This window comes from Motacilla alba, chromosome 4 (assembly GCF_015832195.1).
Source record: "Motacilla alba alba isolate MOTALB_02 chromosome 4, Motacilla_alba_V1.0_pri, whole genome shotgun sequence".
Lineage (NCBI taxonomy): Eukaryota > Metazoa > Chordata > Aves > Passeriformes > Motacillidae > Motacilla > Motacilla alba.
The window spans coordinates 25,247,721-25,266,586 of NC_052019.1; the positions used below are offsets into that span (position 1 = coordinate 25,247,721).

Here is an 18,866-nt window from a genome sequence, read left to right on the forward strand (position 1 = left end):
AGAATATGAACATACGAAATTAGCAAATCTTGGAATGTGTTAAGCACTATCTTATTACACGGAGGAATGCAGAGTTATTTTCACCAACTGCTCTTCTTGTTTAGTGTCATCTCAGTAATCTCAGCGGTCCCAGTATGTGATCCAGGGTGTCCCCTGGCAACCACAGAGGACAGGAAAGCTGGAGCTGAGTCACTTTCCAGCACAGCCTCATGAAGTCTCAGTTCTCAGCCTCTGAGACTCATCAGGCCAAGGCAACAAAAAAAGGAAAAGCTTAGCTTGCTTTTCAAAAAATTTAAGGATTCATTTGGAGGAAGGGCTGACTTCTCCAGAAGCAGCTGTGCTCTTAGATGAGTATGTATTTCTGCAGTCAGAGATGAAGGAGAAATAATCTCTGTACCTGATAATATAACAGTCTTGGAAGAGCTGGTATACTGTGCTTTGAGACAATACAGTTGTTCTAGAATGTCACAGCCATAAGTACCGTTTATATATTTCAAGACAATGTGTCATCTGCCAAGGTGTGAATTGCTGTATTAAAAAAAAAAACAACAAAACACAGAAAACCAGAATAAACTGGAACATTCTGGTGCTCATGGATTTGCTTCAGTTTGTGAAAATGAAGCCTTTCCCCCACTGCATCTGTATTTACAGATATAAATCTTGAGAAATTATCTACTCAGTGCCTATCCCTTCTCTCTCTTGGTTTATATGTATGGCTTCTTGACACTGCAGTGATACAAATAACAAAATACAATGCCTTTAAATCTCAGGGTGGGAAGATGACTTATCTAACCTGGGAAAATATTAATATGAAGTAGTTTTATTAAGTGAACAGTATACTCACATGTCCTCCACCCCTCAGGAAACTTCTCTGCAGAACAGAGAACAGAATTGAGCCCTTCAGATAAAACCCCTAATGCTTCCTCCATTAGCTTTCTGCTACCACTTCTAACAGCTTTATTTATTAATTCAGATTTCTCTTAAACTTATAGCAATAAGCATTAAGAGCTAGAGTAGACTAGCACAAAGAGGAATAGGTTGTTGCAGGGAAACCACAGTGTGTGGAAAACTCCAAGAAAAAAACGTTGAGCATTTCAGTTTGATTTGAAGACATCATTCATACTGATACCATTTTTCATTTAATTCATATTTTCTGGTGATTGGCAGACCTCAATTCATCAGGGTTCCATGAAAACAGCAGCATCAAGTTTCCCAGACTTCTAGCTCAGATGTCCCTAGCCATGAAGGAAACATCTGTGCAGATAGGTGCACTTTCATCTCCCTCGGTCTCTCAAATATCTGTTACCATTGGAGTACAAGCCTGGTTTTTAAAAGGGACAGCTGTCCATCAGCATGTGGATGGAACTAGACAATGACTTGTTTCACATGAGGAATTGGACCCCAGGATCAGGGCTACATAGCCATAGTGCTGATGTCCAGGGAAATGGAAAGGCTGCATGATAACTCTAATTACAGATCAGAGCTGTAATCTGTCTGATTGAAGCAGTACCTAAAGGTTACCAGATTGCTACCCAGTGCTGCTGTCTCTTCCTGCAACTTCCTGGTGAGGTGCAATTTTGACTAATACTCTCAATGACTTAGAATATGTGGCAAATCTTCTGAGTAATCTATTTCCATTCTTACTCGTTTATATAATGTAAGTGCCTAGAGGCACAGTTACAGGCTGGTTAAAGAATGGATTGGGAGCAGTCCTTAGGAGAAGGACTTGGGGACTTTGGTTGATGGGAAGCTCAACATGACTGGGCAATGTGCACTCCCAGCCCAGGAAGCTAACCACTTCCAAAAACCAAAAGCTGCATGTCCAGCAGGTGGGATGTGGTTGTGTCCCTCTAGTCTGCTCTTGTGAGACCCCACCTGTAGTGCTGTGCTGGCAACTAAATACCAAACAGCCACTCACTCACTCACTCCCCTCTTCCCCCAGGGGGGAGGAGAATCAGAAAAGAACGGGCAGCCCACCACGAACACTTCATTCTCACTATTTACATAAAACACCCAAGTACAGTGGACTTGTATTCGTTCCATGTCAGACAAGACTTTTTTTTTGACTTAGAGATGGGACAACTGAGAGGTGTTTTAAAAACTTTTATTTAATTTTTAATCTCATGAGAAGGGTGAGACAAATTCTTTCTACAAATTCATTTCCCACATTTCCACATTTACCTCTCTGAAAAACTTTATGCACCTGCAATAAATAATTAAAATCTTAAAAGGATTTCACTGTCTCAGGTGAGAACACAATATTGCGCAGAAATATATGTACTTGTAGAAAACATGCTGGCATAGGTAAGAAACACACAATATCCTGGTTCATCTCCAGTCTGAGTCCTGTGCAAAGCAGAGACCCTACTGCCTTAAAGAAGAGCAGGTTTTGGCCTGACCCACTAGAGCACCAGCCAGATGGACCTGGATTTTAAATCCCTTTTTCACCAAGTACAACAGCTGTATCTAAAGTTGGGTGAGTCTGCCTGGTAACAAAATGAGAGCACTTACAAGTAGATCTTAATTAGTCAAATGAAGTAAGTGCTCAAGGGCAAGATGTGTTTACAATACGAGCAGACAAAACTGTGTACCATGCAATATTGACTGAACTAAATTAATTGAATGCTAAGCAGCTGAACCTCTGTTGCTAATGTTTACATAATGTGCTTATAAATAGTGTTGTTCCCTTTTTAACTTTTTTAAGCAACTCAAGTCAGAAAAAAACTTCTAGGATTATGAATCACACTGTGAAAGTCATCTATTGTACAGCAGCTCAAATGAGAAGAAAAGAGGAAGGAAGAAACTGGTGGGGTTGAAAAAGGATTTGTATATGACTTACAAATTCTGTATAAAATGTGCTCCTAACAGCACTGCAAGCAAGTTACCTTTGTCAGGTTTGTGTGAAGGTGTGGAAGTCCTTTGAGTTAGCAAATAAGGTGAAGGATTGCACAAGGCTTTCAGGAGAGGGCAGGTCTCTCTCAACATGCCGAGGTCTTTCATCCTGAGTCTAGCACTCCCAGCCTGTGCTGCCAGGACTAGAGTAGAAACAATGTGTGGTCTGCATTGTGCTGCTCCTGAGAATGGATATTTACTTCCTCCTTATCAAACCAGAGGGGAATAAAGGTTAGAAGAAAAAAAGAAAGAGGGGGAATAAAAGCAAGCAAACCTCTCCAGAAGAAGTCAGGATCTTAGGCTCACCTTTCTGCCAGTTGAGATACAGCTGGCAGAAACCAGCTGTAACCAGTAGTGTCCCCATTCAAAAGAAGAATAAGAAAGGGAGAAGCATAAAGATCAAAACAGATTCAGGAAAAAGGCATCTCAGAATGAAAGGAAGAGAAGATGGCTGGGATTTCTGACATTTGCTGCTGGAAAGAAACAAATCCTCTTTCCAGCTCCAAGCTCTCAAGGACGGTCTGGTACCAGCAGCAAGTGAAATGGCATGCAAGGCAAGGAGACTCTTTGGGTTAACCTTCTCATGCATAGCTGCTGCACTAATCACTCTTGACTGGTCTTTAGACAAGAACATGACAGTGTGGCTTCAGAACTTAGGTGGTTTCAACCCCACAAGAGAAGAGGATTCAGGCAATCAAGTGAGAAACGTGGAAGCAATTAAACAAAATGTTCCTCAGCATGTGTAACTACCAAAGTAACTAAAGTGCCATCTTAAAACTTCATGCTTCAGAGCACTCAAACTAACTTGTAAGATGAGAAACTTGCTAAAAGTCTGTAGAAACTGATGCAGGATGTGTGTGTCAGAGCTGACCTGTCCTTCTACATATTATATGTACAATTACACAAGTGTCTGGGCTGCACAAGAGGACACCAGTCATGAACACATACTGCTTGCCTGCTTTCTGAAAAAAATTTAAAAACAATATATTACTGTTGGAAATTTTTTAGACAGTAGGTCATCAAAATAATTCAAGTCCAAATTTGAATCACTGGCACTGCTCACTAAATATTTGCATATAAGGAACTTCAGAGTTTTCAATGACATCTTAGCCTCTAAGCTACTATGGGCAGGCTGCTGTAATTCCTGATTTACAGGAATTACACAGAGATGTGTAAAGTCCGAGGCTCTTAACATCAGGCTAAAAGTTATCACTCCAGTGATAAAAGGAAAGTGTTGTAAAGGTGAAAGAAATGAGATGGGTAAATCAGGCTGCACTGGAACATGTCAGACCCCTAACTGTTGTACTATCTTAGATCAAGTGACTGTCTTAACCATTATCGTGTCTCTGAGAGTGGCCAGCAGAACATATCAATGAAGGTAGAACACAGCCTAGAACACACGTGCTGGTATTTCCTCAGTAAGCACCTCCAGTAAGTGTTCTGCTCTTTGCTACATCCAGTTGGGAATAGTATCATACTTAACCACCTGGATAGATTTTTATTCTGTGATTCCACAACAGCTTTTGAACAAGCAGAAACTAAGGACACTCATGTCAATGAGTGATTTATGCAGTTTATCTGTATGCTGAATTTCCCTTTCAAACTAGCCACTAGACATGATTTGTTGTTTTCGGGGTCTGAAAGTGATGGTCTGTAAATAATTGTGTGCTCTTCAAGCTCACCATGCTTACTTAGGATCTTACAGACTTTTTATCAGCTACCTTGCCTCCAGGCTAAAGAATCTTGACTCAGACAGGTCCTTTCTTCACTGGAATCAAGTATGTCCTTCATTCTAGTCAATTTAGGATTGCTATTTTGGGCAAAGAAAGGAAACTCCATGAAATAGCACCACGTGAATTGGAGTGTTTATGGAAATGCAAACAAAGAATTTTGCATTTGCTTCCCTTTTTCCCTTTCCTAATAATTCCTTTGGGGGTTTTTGGTTTTGTTTGGGTTTTTTGTTTTTTTTTTCATAGCTAATGAGAATTAAATTCTTACTAGTGAACAGGACACAAAAATACCAGCATGTCTTCCAGGAGGTACTCTTGCACATGAAAGCCATACTAGCTAAAACATACTGATGTGTTGCATTATATTTATTTTAGCCTTTAAGTTCCTTTGCCATCACTGGCATAGTCCAGTAGGAGGAGCTAAATTAACTGGTAGGCATTTTCAATACAAGTTTGACTTCTTATCCAGAATCCTTCATTTCCCTCTGTTGAGACACAGGGATACAGACAAGTCCTGCTGTGTTAGCCATGAAACGGATATTAAGCAAAACCAAATAATGTCTCTCCCTCAGGTCTTTGAGGTTTGTGTCAAGTCTCACTGGCAAAAAATTATAACAAGTAAAACTGAACCAACATTACAGGTACTTGCAAATTAAGGCAAGGTTATAATTCACTCTTTGAACTAGATGAGGATCTTGCAAGAGTGACTTTATGCTGTAATAAGGTTTATTTTCCTCTTCTAATGGATAGGAATTTATGTCTCCAACTGGGATGGAACAGATTGCCGCATACATAAAATTTATTTTTATTTGAGAAACCTTCTTAAATAACTGACAGTGTTTAGTACTCCAGCAGTCTAACCAAGCTTTCATTTGAGCCTTTGTTGCAGGTTGCTGAGGCTAACTCATATCCCCAGAGAAAACAAAAAATATTTCTCAGTGAAAAAAAAAGTACTTTATACATGCAAATATGCACTCAGACACAAGTGGCAGGAAACCTTTTCTATCACCTTAATGTTAACTAGTTACACTGATTTCCAAAACACATCTTCAGATATGTGATGCCCCATTCACACATCAGATTTAAGATTAAACAGTACAATATACTTACCACTGTGTATGGACTGCCTTGGTGGCCTGTGAAAGGAATGCATTCTCTTCCTGTTTGAATACAATCATAGGAATAATAACAAAAAAAAATATATATAAGACATTTAGCAACAAACACGAAGATGTTGTGAAAGACAACTTTGGAGGAAGGGAAGAGGGTTGGGGTACAGCCTCAATCTCAGCCTAAGGACCCTGTCCTTACCCAGGGCCAACTAATTTGTGCACATGGAATTGGTGTAGCCTTTTGAAAAGCCCTATTTAGATCTGAAGGAAGAGACCTGGCTGCTGGGTGTTTCAGAGCTACCTGCCCCCCTGTTCCAGAGAATCAGAAGGGAAAAGGGATTCTGTTTGGACATTTCCATTGAATTGCTAATGATAGTGGAACCATGACTTGTATTTGTGAATGTAACACACATCTCACTTATCCCAGAGATATTTGAGAAGTGCTGCAGTGTTAAATAGAACAGCTTGGTGACATCCCGTACACTGTTAAACTTGGCTAAATCACAATGTCAGCAACCTTTCTAAAGTATTTTTTCTGTGAACAGGGAGATTTACACATAGCCTATATCTTGCCATGTGTGTATATAGTTACTTTTTAGATCTGTGGTACTTCTGACCAAACATTCTCACTTAAACTCTCAGATGCTGAGAGTTAAAAAAAAAAAAAAAAAAAAAAAAAAAAAAAAAAAAAAAAGAAGTTGGTGCTTAAGTGCTGTGTTTTAATTTCTAGACAATATTTTCTAGGAAGCAGAAGTTTTATATCTCGAGCTGGGCAATTAAATGAGCTTGTTAGTGGTTTTAAAGGTGGAAAATAAACTAGCAAGAAAAAAAAAAGGCCTAAGTAGAACAAATATTTTTCAGGGACCATTATTAATTATACAACAAATACATAAATAAAATTTTAGCAGTCACTTATTATTTAGGTCAACAAAACCACACGGAGAACTCCTGGGAAAACTGCTTGATTGAGCGAGCTAAACTAGGGATGCCAGCACTGCGATGAGGCCATACTCGCTGCAGAAGCCTTGAGCAAACCAGCTCCCGAAATAATGGGTTCGGGGTTCGACTCCCCGCGCTTCCCCCGCGCAATCCCCGCGCAATCCCCGCGCAATTCCCGCGCAATCCCCGCGCGGTGCCGCCCGGCCCGAAGGCGGAGCGCGGGCGCCCCCGCGCGGAGCCGGGTGGCGCTGCCGGAGCCGCGCGGCGCTCCGCTCCCTCCGGGACGTGCGGCGCTCTCCGTGCGGCCCGGGACCGCTCCTGTCAGCATCGCTGAAACACTGCCGGCCCGCCGTGAATGAAACTCGTGTTCGGACATCACGGTCCAGCTGCGAGTGCTGCTCTCTCTGTCACTAAAGCAGAGGTATGCGTTGAAATTGGTGGCATGGATACGTACGCAGAGGGAAAAGGATTACGTGGCAAAAGAGCGGCCGAGGGAATAGCTGGGCAGTACTGATAAGTCCGGTGAACAAACCTGCATTAACACTGGCCACTGCAAGGGCAAGACTCACTTTTCCTATCACTGAAATAGCTTTTCTTCCTTTGTAAACGCTAAGGCATTTGCTGTTGGAAATACGGGGTTTCCATTGCCTGCTAGCCAGCAGTCAGTGCTGCTCCGCGCTTGGAGGTTTCTTAATCTACATCACTACAGCTCCTCGCTTAAAGCCGCTGACCCCTTGAAAAAGGAAAAGGAGCAATCTGTCTCCTGCTCACTGTTCAGAGCTGAGATCAATTCCTGTCTTTGACCTGCAACAAACTGTTTTCCTCCTAAGTTTGCTAGAAAAAAGCCATGCCGACACCTATGAAACACGAGCACCTGTGAAATTCCTGCGCCTCTGCGCCACTGTCAGCCATGAAACGCAATGCCTCTCACACACCTAGAACATTGTGCAAAACACATAAGGAAAGGGCATCACACAGCAACAATCCTGTCAGGGAATGGACTGCCCAGGGAGAATTTACACCTTGTTAGTGTCTAGCAGAGATATTACAATGACTGCCAGGGAAATGATGAATGTACTGAAGTTCGCTGTACCTAAAAACACAGGAAGATGGTTTTGCTCAACTACTTTTCTAAAAATGTGAATGCTCCTGGGTGAGAAACATCACTATCCCTTTCTCATAATTTCCAACAACTTTAGGGAAGATTTAAATCAAGAAAAAAAATTACATATTCAGAAGAAGTAGTAGATCACATTCGACCCACTTTTTGTTGTATTTGGAAGTTTGCAGAGATTAAAAACATGGCCTGTCAGGAGTGACAGCTTGCCACCAGCTGATACCTTACATGCAAAGTTCTTGCTTTTGGTTAGTTGACTTTACATCCTACTAGTTCTACTTTTCACTTAGTAGCCAAAGTCATAGAGAGGAAAACTAGGGGAAAGCACATTGTCTACATTACAAAACTCACATAATTTCCTTTTGCAAAAATCCCACATGACCACACAGTGTATCAATAACATGGTGCAATCTTTTTGTAGGAGGTTGTGCTTGTTTTCTTTTTGAAATCTTCCTTCTGATATCAAATAAACACCTATATAAAAGGTGTTTATTTGGCACTTTTGTGGGTTTTAACAACTAAATCACTAATAACTCACCTTCAGGGAAGAGAATTTCAGCCACAATAAGGTGCCAAATTATTACTTCTTTTTTTCAAAAGGTCAGAGAAACCGCAGAGAGGCTGGCTGTGGCTGCCTTAAGCTGCAAGTAAAGTCAGGAGCTCCTGAGGACTGGAGGCTGTTGCTCTCACCGCCCTGGGTCCCAGCCTGCACTTTCCAAGGAAATGACACAATCTGAGAAAAATTGAAGGGCAGGATGTGAAAAGGGCAACAAGTGATGACAGCACAGAACAGAAGAATCACTTCCATGGTCTTCTTCCAAACCCTGAGGCAGAGTTCAGGATTCTCACATCTAAACCTTCACCTGTGACTTTGCAGCAAGGAGCTGCTCAACATCTAGGTAGTGATGGCCCTTTAGTTTTTTATTCTGTCCCCTAAAGACAAAGGATGGGTATTACCTCATGTAGAGGATATATGTGTGGTACGAAGTCTACACATAATCAATGCCCTTTCAGTGTGAGATGACAGTTCCAATGCCATCTGTTTTGCACCACCTTTCCTGAGAAGAGAAATCCTTCAAGAGGAGGTTTTTATAAAACAGATTTGCAAGAAAATGAAGTTAACACTTCCCTGCCAATCTCAATCTTGGTCTTTTAAACAGTCTTAGCAGTCTTCGTTCACTTTCAGCCATTCTGCATCACACCCTACATGTAGCTCGTGTCAGCCCTGGGGTTTGTGTGCAAAGCCTTTAGAGCAGCTACTGAAGTCTCAGTACCAAGCAGCCACCTCGACACTTTGCAGCAAAAAGGAATGAAAACCAGCCATGCAGAGCTCTGTGTCACAGCCCTGGGATGGGTGATTTGAAACAAAAATAAAATAGCTTAAGTAATGGGAAACCCAGTTTTAAGCTTGCAGCAGCAATCCATACATGAGTATTTTGGTTTTCAGAGCAATTCTGATAGTTAGAACACCACAGCACTGAGCAGTTCAGAAATAAAATTTGTAAACATTTAACCTTGTTCAGCCCATAATTGTGTGTTTGCATCAAAAGATAGATCTTCAATAGCTGCAGACTTTCCAAGCAATCTCTGGAGCCTGGCAGCAAATCCTAAGAGCTTCTCTGACTGTCACCGGGGAAACCATGGATCTGTTCTGCATGTGGTCAGCCTTCCAGGGATGAGGCAATTACCAGGCACCATCATAGGAAAAGACATCTCAAGACTAATTTCCTTAGCTTGATATTGCATTACTTGTGCATATGAAAGGACAGGTTCCTACCTGTGCATATGAAAGGACAGGTCCTAACTCTGTGGAGGCTTCAAGGCTACAGTTGGTGCAACTGGCAAAAGTACTGTCAAGTTTTCTAAAGGTTTGAGTTCAAACACATGTTTTTATTTGATCTGTGTTATATGATTTAAACCTGATTAAATCTAACACCTGAAGGGAAAATTAAAAAATAGATGAGATGTTCTCTCCTCTGCTAGATATCTGGGGAAAGTAGAAAAAGGCAATGAAGTGGAACCAGTTTAAATATTAGTTCAAAAATGTTGTCAATTGCGATATTTTTTTGAAACTCAGTCACTTCTGAGTTCAATCAAAATATTTCTGAAAATGGTAACAATAATGTTAACATTTCCAGTGATATAATAGCAAATTAATTTTTAATTACATTATAAATAGTCAACATCATTGTTAAAAGAAAACAGAAGAAAGGTGCTAGTTTTGGAGTAAAAAAGAAATAGTTCTGTGATAACAAAAGATCAAAGATGGCATGATCTAATTAAAATATAAAATGCTTCATGAATATCAAAGGGTTACCTACAGCTCTGACAGACATTGTCAGGTGATACTACCGGCACCTTAATTCTTCCAGAATAATCATTGTCTCCACTGGCTCCCAACTGTGTATTTTGTCACATCCTGCATAGGAAATCAAATTAAAATCTGGGAACTGAACCTGGTTTTACTGAACTGAACCAGAGCTCCTCCAAAGAGAGTTTAAAAGTTTTGCTGATGATGTGTCTGTCTGTTGGCAAACTGAGCAGCTCAAGCCTGACTGAAAAGCAGTTGTATTAGAGCTAGCTAAAAACCAAACTTTAATCATGAATTCTGTCTTTGTTTTCTGTCTTCCTGTCTTCTACATCTAGAATCTTCCTCAGGGCATAAAGAAGGCTTCTGTGTAACAGGAATGTCACACAACAGAAGGCAGAATTCCTGATTAACAGCAGCTCCTTCCACTTGAGCTGCAACTATTTAAGCAATGTAATAAAACAAAAAGAAAAGTCAATAATCAAATTGTGCCTCTGTTTCAGATGGATACACTACTGATGATATTGAATTCTACTGGAATGGAGGAGAGTCAGCAGTAACAGGAGTTAATAACATCGAGCTCCCACAATTTTCTATTGTGGATTACAAGATGGTATCAAAGAGAGTGGAATTTACAACAGGTAAACAAGTTTTAAAAAGTTGTCCCCTCTTCCTCCAACTCAGAAATATCAGTGCCTACCTTTTATGAGGCATTAGTCATTATATGACTTCTTTCTTTCAGGAGCATATCCTCGACTATCACTTAGCTTCCGGCTTAAAAGAAATATTGGATACTTCATTTTGCAAACCTATATGCCTTCCACGCTGATCACAATTCTGTCATGGGTGTCTTTTTGGATCAATTATGATGCCTCTGCAGCCAGAGTTGCTCTAGGTAACTTCTTCTCAAAATGACTGAATGATGTGGACACTTGCTGCCTTTGAAAACAGTGGCACCAAATCCATTCTGCTGGTTGTATCATCATTAATTGTGATCTTACACAGGCAGCACAGGACCTTGGTTGTCAGGAAGGCAGGCAGGTGTGACCTTGCCTACATCTGAAGCTCTTGCTCTGCACTTAGGTTGGGATTCTGATGGACTTCCTGTTGTCATAATGGTCTTTGGATCAGGCCAAAAATATTTTGCTTCCAAACTGGAGCGTGAAAGTCTAATTCAGGTGTCTAAGGGTATCTACACTGTGCTGCAATCCCTGTTGATGTTAAAAAGTGTTCTCTCAGGTCAGATATGTGACTGGAAGGAATACACAAGATCCTACTGACATCAGTGGAGATATACCAGCTTACACCAGATGAGTCTGGTTTACCTATAGTTGGTTCTTTCCCATACTACATTCCTTCCTACAGCTTTCCATAAGAATGAAGGTCTTCTGCACTGTCTGTGTTTTAAGGCATATATGTTTTTCAACTCTATTGCCAAAAAGCCATTTTGTCCCATCTCCCTGTAAATTAAACTTGTTACACCTGTGCCCAGAGCTATTATCTACATGCACTAATGACCTGCGATTAAAGCACACTAAAAAGTAATTTCAGCCAGCTAAAAGAAAAAACACATATGAGAAAAAAAATCATTCAGTGGTGGATAACATACTCAGATAGAAATGCTTTACTTGCAAGCACCTAGTTAACAGGAAAAGTTGTTTTGGTACAAACATATATATAACCTTCTCTTCATCAAAGGCCATCACTTTATCAAAAGGCTTCCCTCTCTCCTTTCAATCCTCCATTTTAAATCAAAACCTAGATCCTGCAGATCCCCACAGCAATGCAAGTCGCCTAGGGGGTCAAGCAGAGCTACTGCTGTAAATGAAGCAAGAAGCATTTTCTCACATAGAAAGAAAAGCAAACAACTTTTGCTATCCAGGTCAGCTAACACCACGTTCCCTAGCACAGTTATTGGAAAAATTAAGGCAAGAAGTTCCAACATAGCCTGGGCTATTAAAGGTTATTTCATTCATCCTCCACTGCATGAAAAGCCAACGAAGGTGCTATCAGCAGACTTGCACGGATATGTTCCTTTCCAGTTCTGCAAAACACATTCCTTTGGCTGCTAAGAACCTGATCACAAAATTAACCCATCTGCATGAGAAGTGCAATGCTGCCATTATGTCTTTTGTGCTCAAATCTCCTTCCTTGTCTTATTAGTCAATGTCTATTTCTTCCCTTCGCAGGAATCACGACCGTGCTGACCATGACCACCATCAGCACCCACCTCAGGGAGACCTTGCCAAAGATTCCCTATGTCAAGGCAATAGACATTTACCTGATGGGATGCTTTGTGTTTGTGTTCCTGGCCTTGCTGGAATATGCCTTTGTAAACTACATATTCTTTGGGAAAGGACCTCAACGTCAAAAAAAGACAGCAGGCAGAGCAGGACATGCTACAGGAGAGAAGAGCAGACTGGAAACAAATAGAGTCCAGGTAAAATGTTCAAGCTATCTTTTCACACATTACTTTTACTGTAAAAATGTTCATTTATATGATGATAGAGATAAATAGAGGTGGAACACTCGTGCAAAAGCAATGCAAAATCATATAAAATTGCCTAGAGAAAAATTGTATTTTCAGGAGATGACAGCAGCGTATGGTCTGTTCCATCTTCAACTGAAAACAGAGTAAGAAAATACAGAAAATGCAAATGAATATTTAGGACACGCATTTCTTTTTTGTATTTCTTGCAGAAGAAATACAAGGGGTACAAGGAAGTTAAGTATTTATCACTTCAGCTGTATCTTTTTCTTTTTTTGCTTTAGAAGCTACATAGAAGAAATGCTTATAGTAAAGTTCCTCTTTACATACAGAAACCTCACCAAAAATAAAAACCATAGACAAGCTCGGTTGCTTCAGTGAGCCCTGAATGAAGCCTGTAACACTGACCTTTGAGGAACACAAGGATGCTGCTGCTAGGTTATAACAGCTTTCATAGATGTCAGGATTTTTCTCTCAGCTAAATTCAGGCATACCACAAGTATCCCCTCTTTAAAAAACAAGCCAGAAAACTTACAGAAAGTAATACTACGGACATATTTTCAACGAGGATGAGTTTAATTTTGTAATACGTCACTGAGCACTTGCAAACATCTGTAAACCTATTTCACTTTTCCCCAGTTTTTCAGAAACAATCTTTTTGAAGCCTCGGGTGTATTTGGCCCAGTCTGGCATAGAGGAAAATACATATCCTAACAAGCCAAAAATTTTCTTCCTTCCTGTGCTTTATTTACAATACATTACATCCAAGTATTAATGAGATCTTGCACAGGTTGTCCTATAAACTTCTTCACTGTTGTGGCCTGAGGTGATAACATTTGGACAAAACTGTGTTCGAGCCCTCTGTTTAGTTTGAAGAAAGAGACCAACACATAAAACTCTAGGTAAGACTTCATCTTGATAGATGGCTACAGTGTCACATTCACATCTGGAAGTGCATTTCAGAAACTCTGTGATATTGTATTAATTCTAGAGCTGTGTGGTGGGTGTCCCACCACTACAGCTATGCATCATTAACAAAGCCATCATATCCTCAGTCTCAGTGAACTCATGAGCCCATTAAAAGTTCTTACTTACATTTGCCTTCTGTCCCACTATGTAGGAGATGCTTTATTACAGTGAGGGCACAAATTCAGGCAATCAGCAGTCTCCAAGACCCCACAAAGTATTGTCTTCCACAGAGCACAGGAGATAAGCCACCCCAGTATGGATTGTCGTGCACAGACACTGTCTATCCATTTCTATGGAAATATGGAAGGGAAAAAAACAACATAACCCACAAATTCTGACCAGCTACCTCAACAGCTCCTGAGATAACCCCGCCTAGGTGAGAAGCAGCACAGCAAGGATTCATGATGAAGAGGAAATCAAGACTTCTTCAGAGGTCAGCCTTGGCTACATGTGCCCCAGTGCACTGAACTGAGTAAAGGATAAGAGTGCAGGTAAGTTCTTCTCCTACATATTTGGAGAGTTCATTTAACTAACAAAATGTCATAACTCATAACCAAAAGCTTTTTTCTAAATGTTATGCATCAAAGATTACACTGAGATTGGTACTCAGAATGGGATGGAAAGTTTTTAAAGCACCACGTTGCATACACCATCATTTTTCTGATAGAAAAAGGAAGTCATACATGCTTTGTACCAGGATTTCTATGTGCTCACACTTCAGACTGCAATCCCATTCTGAGACTGAGAGTGCTTTGAGTGAACAGGCTGCTTTCTGACTGTACAGTGCAGGTTTGTGATTGTAAATACATATATATGCACACATATACATAAACACACACATGTGAATGGGTATTGGTGAATTTTGTGTTCCACACACTGATGTGAGACATTGTGAACCTTAATTTTACTCAGCATAGAAAGGCTGATTTCCAACAGTTGTATTTCTGTCTTTGGCAGATAAAGAAGAGTGCACATGACCAGAGCAGTGGAACACAGCAAGGTTATGTGACCTCCAGTGAAACAGCTCCCCGCCCCTCTCCATCATTTTTTGAGATTTTTCACTGGTATTATGATGCCTGCACTAGAGCAGGGGAAAGTCAGTTTTTGAGCATAAAAGAAGTACAGTTGTAAGTATGTATAGCTACAGGACATTTTTTCCCTTTTACTCTTGACCCACACCACTTATCCATACAGGCACCTGTAACTATTAGAAGATATGTAACAGTGCTTCATCTCTTTGTGCCAGGTGAAGACATTGATCATTCCCATCTGACATACAACTCCAAAGACTAAAAGGGTTCAAATTCCTCCACCAGATAACACAAGCTTTAGATGCGTGAGCAACACTCAGCAAACTGACCACAATATGAGCAGTTTAGAGAAGATCAGATGAAAAATGAAACAGAACTGCTGATTCATATGTGGCTGTTCCATACTCTACAGACTGAAGAAGATGGAAATAAAGTCTCTCTACCTTCACAAGTTATGCCATTTTTATTTTTAATATACAAAACCTATTAATTTGTAGTAAACAATCTTTCTGTTTCTCTGAATAAAGCATAAAGACTGTTTATATCTCCTTGTTCATTTGTCAAACCTAGATGTCACTGACACCACCATAATTATGGACAAATAGAAAAAACACCCAGCAAGAAAATATTGCAGTCCATGCATGCAACTGCTTCTCTTTCCCCAGGCAATTACAGCATGAATAGTAATTACATAGAAGATATCTCTTGGGTTTGAAAAAAAGATAGGATGCAATCATAATGTGAGTGGGAAAGGGGCTACACCATCAAAAGGTTTATAAAGGTTTATCAACACAAGGCAAGTGATAGATTGCCTCCCCAGCATCCGTTCTGCACAGCATCACACTTTTCATTCAAATATCCTGTGAAACATTAACACTTGGGATAGAAAGCCAGAGGCCAGCCACAGGCTCTGAGGAAAACTTACAATCCTCCAATACATGGCTACTGGAAAAATAAAAAGAAGGGAAGCACATAACCACACTAATATCTTAACCTTCACGTAAATCTTGTGAATTAGTATAGCCCTTTTTTGCAGATCAGATTGTGGTAACACTACAGCATTTGTTCCAATAAGACAACCTGTATGAGTAACATGGCCCTGGGTCTTTCATTTTAAGAGGAAGAAACAATGGGTTTGTATTGAGAGAAAACAGATGTTTTTACCTTTTATCTTCCGAGAGTTAAGGTAAAAAAAAAAAAAAAGAAAAAAAAAAAAGGTAAAAATTAATCTCAGACAGCCCTAAGCATTTGAGACCCATTCTCTCTCAAGGAGTGCTAACATGCACTTCCTCGAGAGCTGTCTGACTGCTTTTTATGCAGTCAATACAGGCCTGTTGCTTTGGATTGTTTTCTTGTTATTACTTTAACTATTTTACAGTTAGAATATTTGATGATCCTAAGCAGGAAACTCATTTTCCAAGTGCCACATGACAAGAGGAGGTTTCAACCCCCTTAGTGTGGAGACATTCCCTCAACCCTTGGTGCTTGTCAGTGGCCCAGGAAAGCTGAGCCCGGTCTGTCAGTGTCCTAGGGGGACCCTTCACTGAACTGTCCTGCTGGATCACAGGTTGATCTGACTGACTTAGGCAGGGACAGCCTAAGGGAGACCCCTCCATAGGTCTTCCCAGTTTATGACCTCTTAGTGGGTCTTCCTTTTTTTGTTTTATATTACCCACTGCCAGCAACAGCCAGCACCTGGGAACGACTCAAGCTAACAGCTTATGGAGTGTCACTATTTATTAATAAAAAATGCTGACAGGTTAACATTCAAGGATTGCCAGTGATAGTATCTGACTGCAAAACCATATTTAAAGCAAGACACAGACAAACTCTAATCCCCAGTGAAAGCACTCAGCCCACACAGAGTGATTCTTTCCCAATAGCATCCCTGTGGGGTAGAAGACATGTTCAGCCCATCGACTGATGCCAATAGTTGCAATGGAGTCTTCCCTGATTTTTCCCCATTCTCAACTTATTTGTATCCTGTTTCTTCACATTTAGGTGGAACTTGAGTCACTCTAGTCATACACACCTTTGTTCTGATTGGTGTAAAATTCTCTCACTTCACTCTTAGAGTCAATAAAATATGGAGCACATGCCCAGTGAGGGTGGTCGTACCTTGGATGGAGGTGTGAATTAGTATTAATTACATTAAAATGAACAAAGTTCATCTGAGGAGAAGGATTTCAGCACAGTTGTTGGCTCAGCAGCAGGAGATCAGCTGCACAAGTCTTAATACTTTGCAGTAAGCTTCAAAAATATGCTGAAAGGGTTTTTAATGATGTGGGAAATTGCACAGAGCATTTGACCAGGTACATAAGAATAACTTTTATACTCCCATGAGCTAATTTAGTCAAGATCAGTGTAAGGCTCTTGGCTCTGAATTGCAAAGATTGCAATTCAAAAACCAACTTGCTTCATGACATACAAATCATCTTGCCTAAAATGGCTTAAATTGAATTCATTTTAAAAATAATAGGTTCATTCAGAATGCTTAGAGCAGGAATTCAGACACTGCTTGGCTCATAACAAATTGTCAGGATATATTAGTTTAAGAAAGATCCCTCTGAATCACTTCAAAGTGTAGGCAGCTACAAGTTTTCTTCCCAAAAGGGAAGTCATAATAACTGGTTAATAATGCTTGCATTATTGTTACTATTATTATAACACTGAAGTCAATTAACTTACACATTAGATTATGTAATCAAAGACAGCTCAAAGAGCTATTTCATAAAACTGGGAAGAAAAGATTGACCTATCAAAACTTCTGAAAATTAAAAAATATCTTTTTCCACCGAGATAACTCTGAGATCACTGGGGTCTTTTCCGCAGAAAAAAATGTCAGATCTTCAGAGTAAATGAATAGTCCCATAGTTATGGGAGTCCTCTGGAGAGTAGGAGACCCTAGCTTAAATCTTCCTCCTTCTTAAATTTGAAGAACTGACCTAAAAAGTATGAACTGGGTAGCCCATATCTCAAGCAAACACTTGGAACACCATGCTGATTTGTGACAAGCTGACCTTTCTAACCCAGAAGATGTGAGCTTTTCCCACCAAAACAGTGGTGGGAACTGGGGTGTTACCACTGAATGCTCATTTCAGCACATACAGAATCAATTTCTAAACCAGAATTGTGCATTTTCTATCTGTGATGACTTATTACTTCACTTAGAAGGCTTTTTTACCTCACAGTTCTCTTGTGTGGCTTTTGTACAGATAGTTCCTTCACTGCTTTTCTTTCAGTTAGTAAGGGCTCAGGGCAAATATGCTGTCAGTAATGATGTAAAGATTTCTCCTTGTGATGGGAAAGAACATCTTCCCCATTGCCAGGTGGAACTGAAACTTTCTTTGGTCCCATCTTTCCTTTGCAGCAATCCACAAAAAATATGTTTCCCTGTGTGTTTTGTTTCGAATTTTTTCTTGCACATACATCAAATTATTATATAATTTCCTAGGTCTGTTATGCCTTAATAAAAATGTAAAGCTCAGAGTGTAAACAAAGCACTGCATATCAATGGTGCTTCACAAGACTAGATATTGTCTATAATTAATATCTTATCTGCTGATATAAAGGCATCCACAGCCATGATCGAGTTTGTTATAAATTTGGGATAGGTCCAACACCACAGTTTACCAAAAACAACATTAATATTCAAGTCTCAAGGAGAAGACCTTGAAGTTTCATTTAAGAGGCCAGTGTTCTGATGTATATTTCTCTCTTATGAGCTACAGTGGATGTTTAAATATCTGTGAATTTGAAACATCTATTAAGTCTTTGTGGAGAAATCAGAAGTTAACCTGGAAATACCACAAAAACTTTTCAAAAGAGGTTTTACTACAAACGTGTAGAAAACTAAAGATTTGTGAAAAGGAGACCATTTCACAGCAATGCAGCAATTCATGGTTAATTACACTCATACATGAGAAGACAATGATACAAAAATATTTAATATTTACATATATATAATTGTTTGTACATACTGGTTGCCAGACATGTACATACTGGTTGCAGTTTCCAGTTCTTTGCTCAGGTATTTAAAACAGTGCTCTGATTAATAGCACAAATAAAGGGACATATATATTTGAAACAGCTGTTTCTGATGCTAACACATAAAAATGCAACTGAATGTAAGTTTTCATGGAATAAAATGGATTATTCTATCTGCACATGAACAAGTTAATGTGCTATGATTTCATCCCTGTAATAGAGTAATTGCCCAAAATCAATTCTCATCACGAGTATGTAACAATAACTGATAAAATGCACGTGTATTTACATGC

General features: G+C 39.9%; 1 protein-coding gene across 7 annotated transcripts in view; it reads left to right on the forward strand.

Annotated features, from left to right (window-relative positions):
- GABRB1 (gamma-aminobutyric acid type A receptor subunit beta1) overlaps positions 1-18,866 on the forward strand; it is a 107,940-nt gene that overhangs the window by 88,262 nt on the left and 812 nt on the right. For 2 of the 7 annotated variants that reach the window (XM_038136538.1, XM_038136540.1), the window contains 3 exons: positions 10,602-10,739; positions 10,841-10,993; positions 12,288-12,538. In XM_038136538.1, coding sequence (XP_037992466.1) covers positions 10,602-10,739; positions 10,841-10,993; positions 12,288-12,538 — 542 coding nt within the window. Of the gene's footprint in view, positions 1-10,601; positions 10,740-10,840; positions 10,994-12,287; positions 12,539-13,785; positions 14,065-14,512; positions 15,039-18,866 lie in introns of those variants that run through there. The other 5 variants (XR_005256902.1, XR_005256901.1, XR_005256900.1 and 2 more) reach the window with 5 other exon arrangements.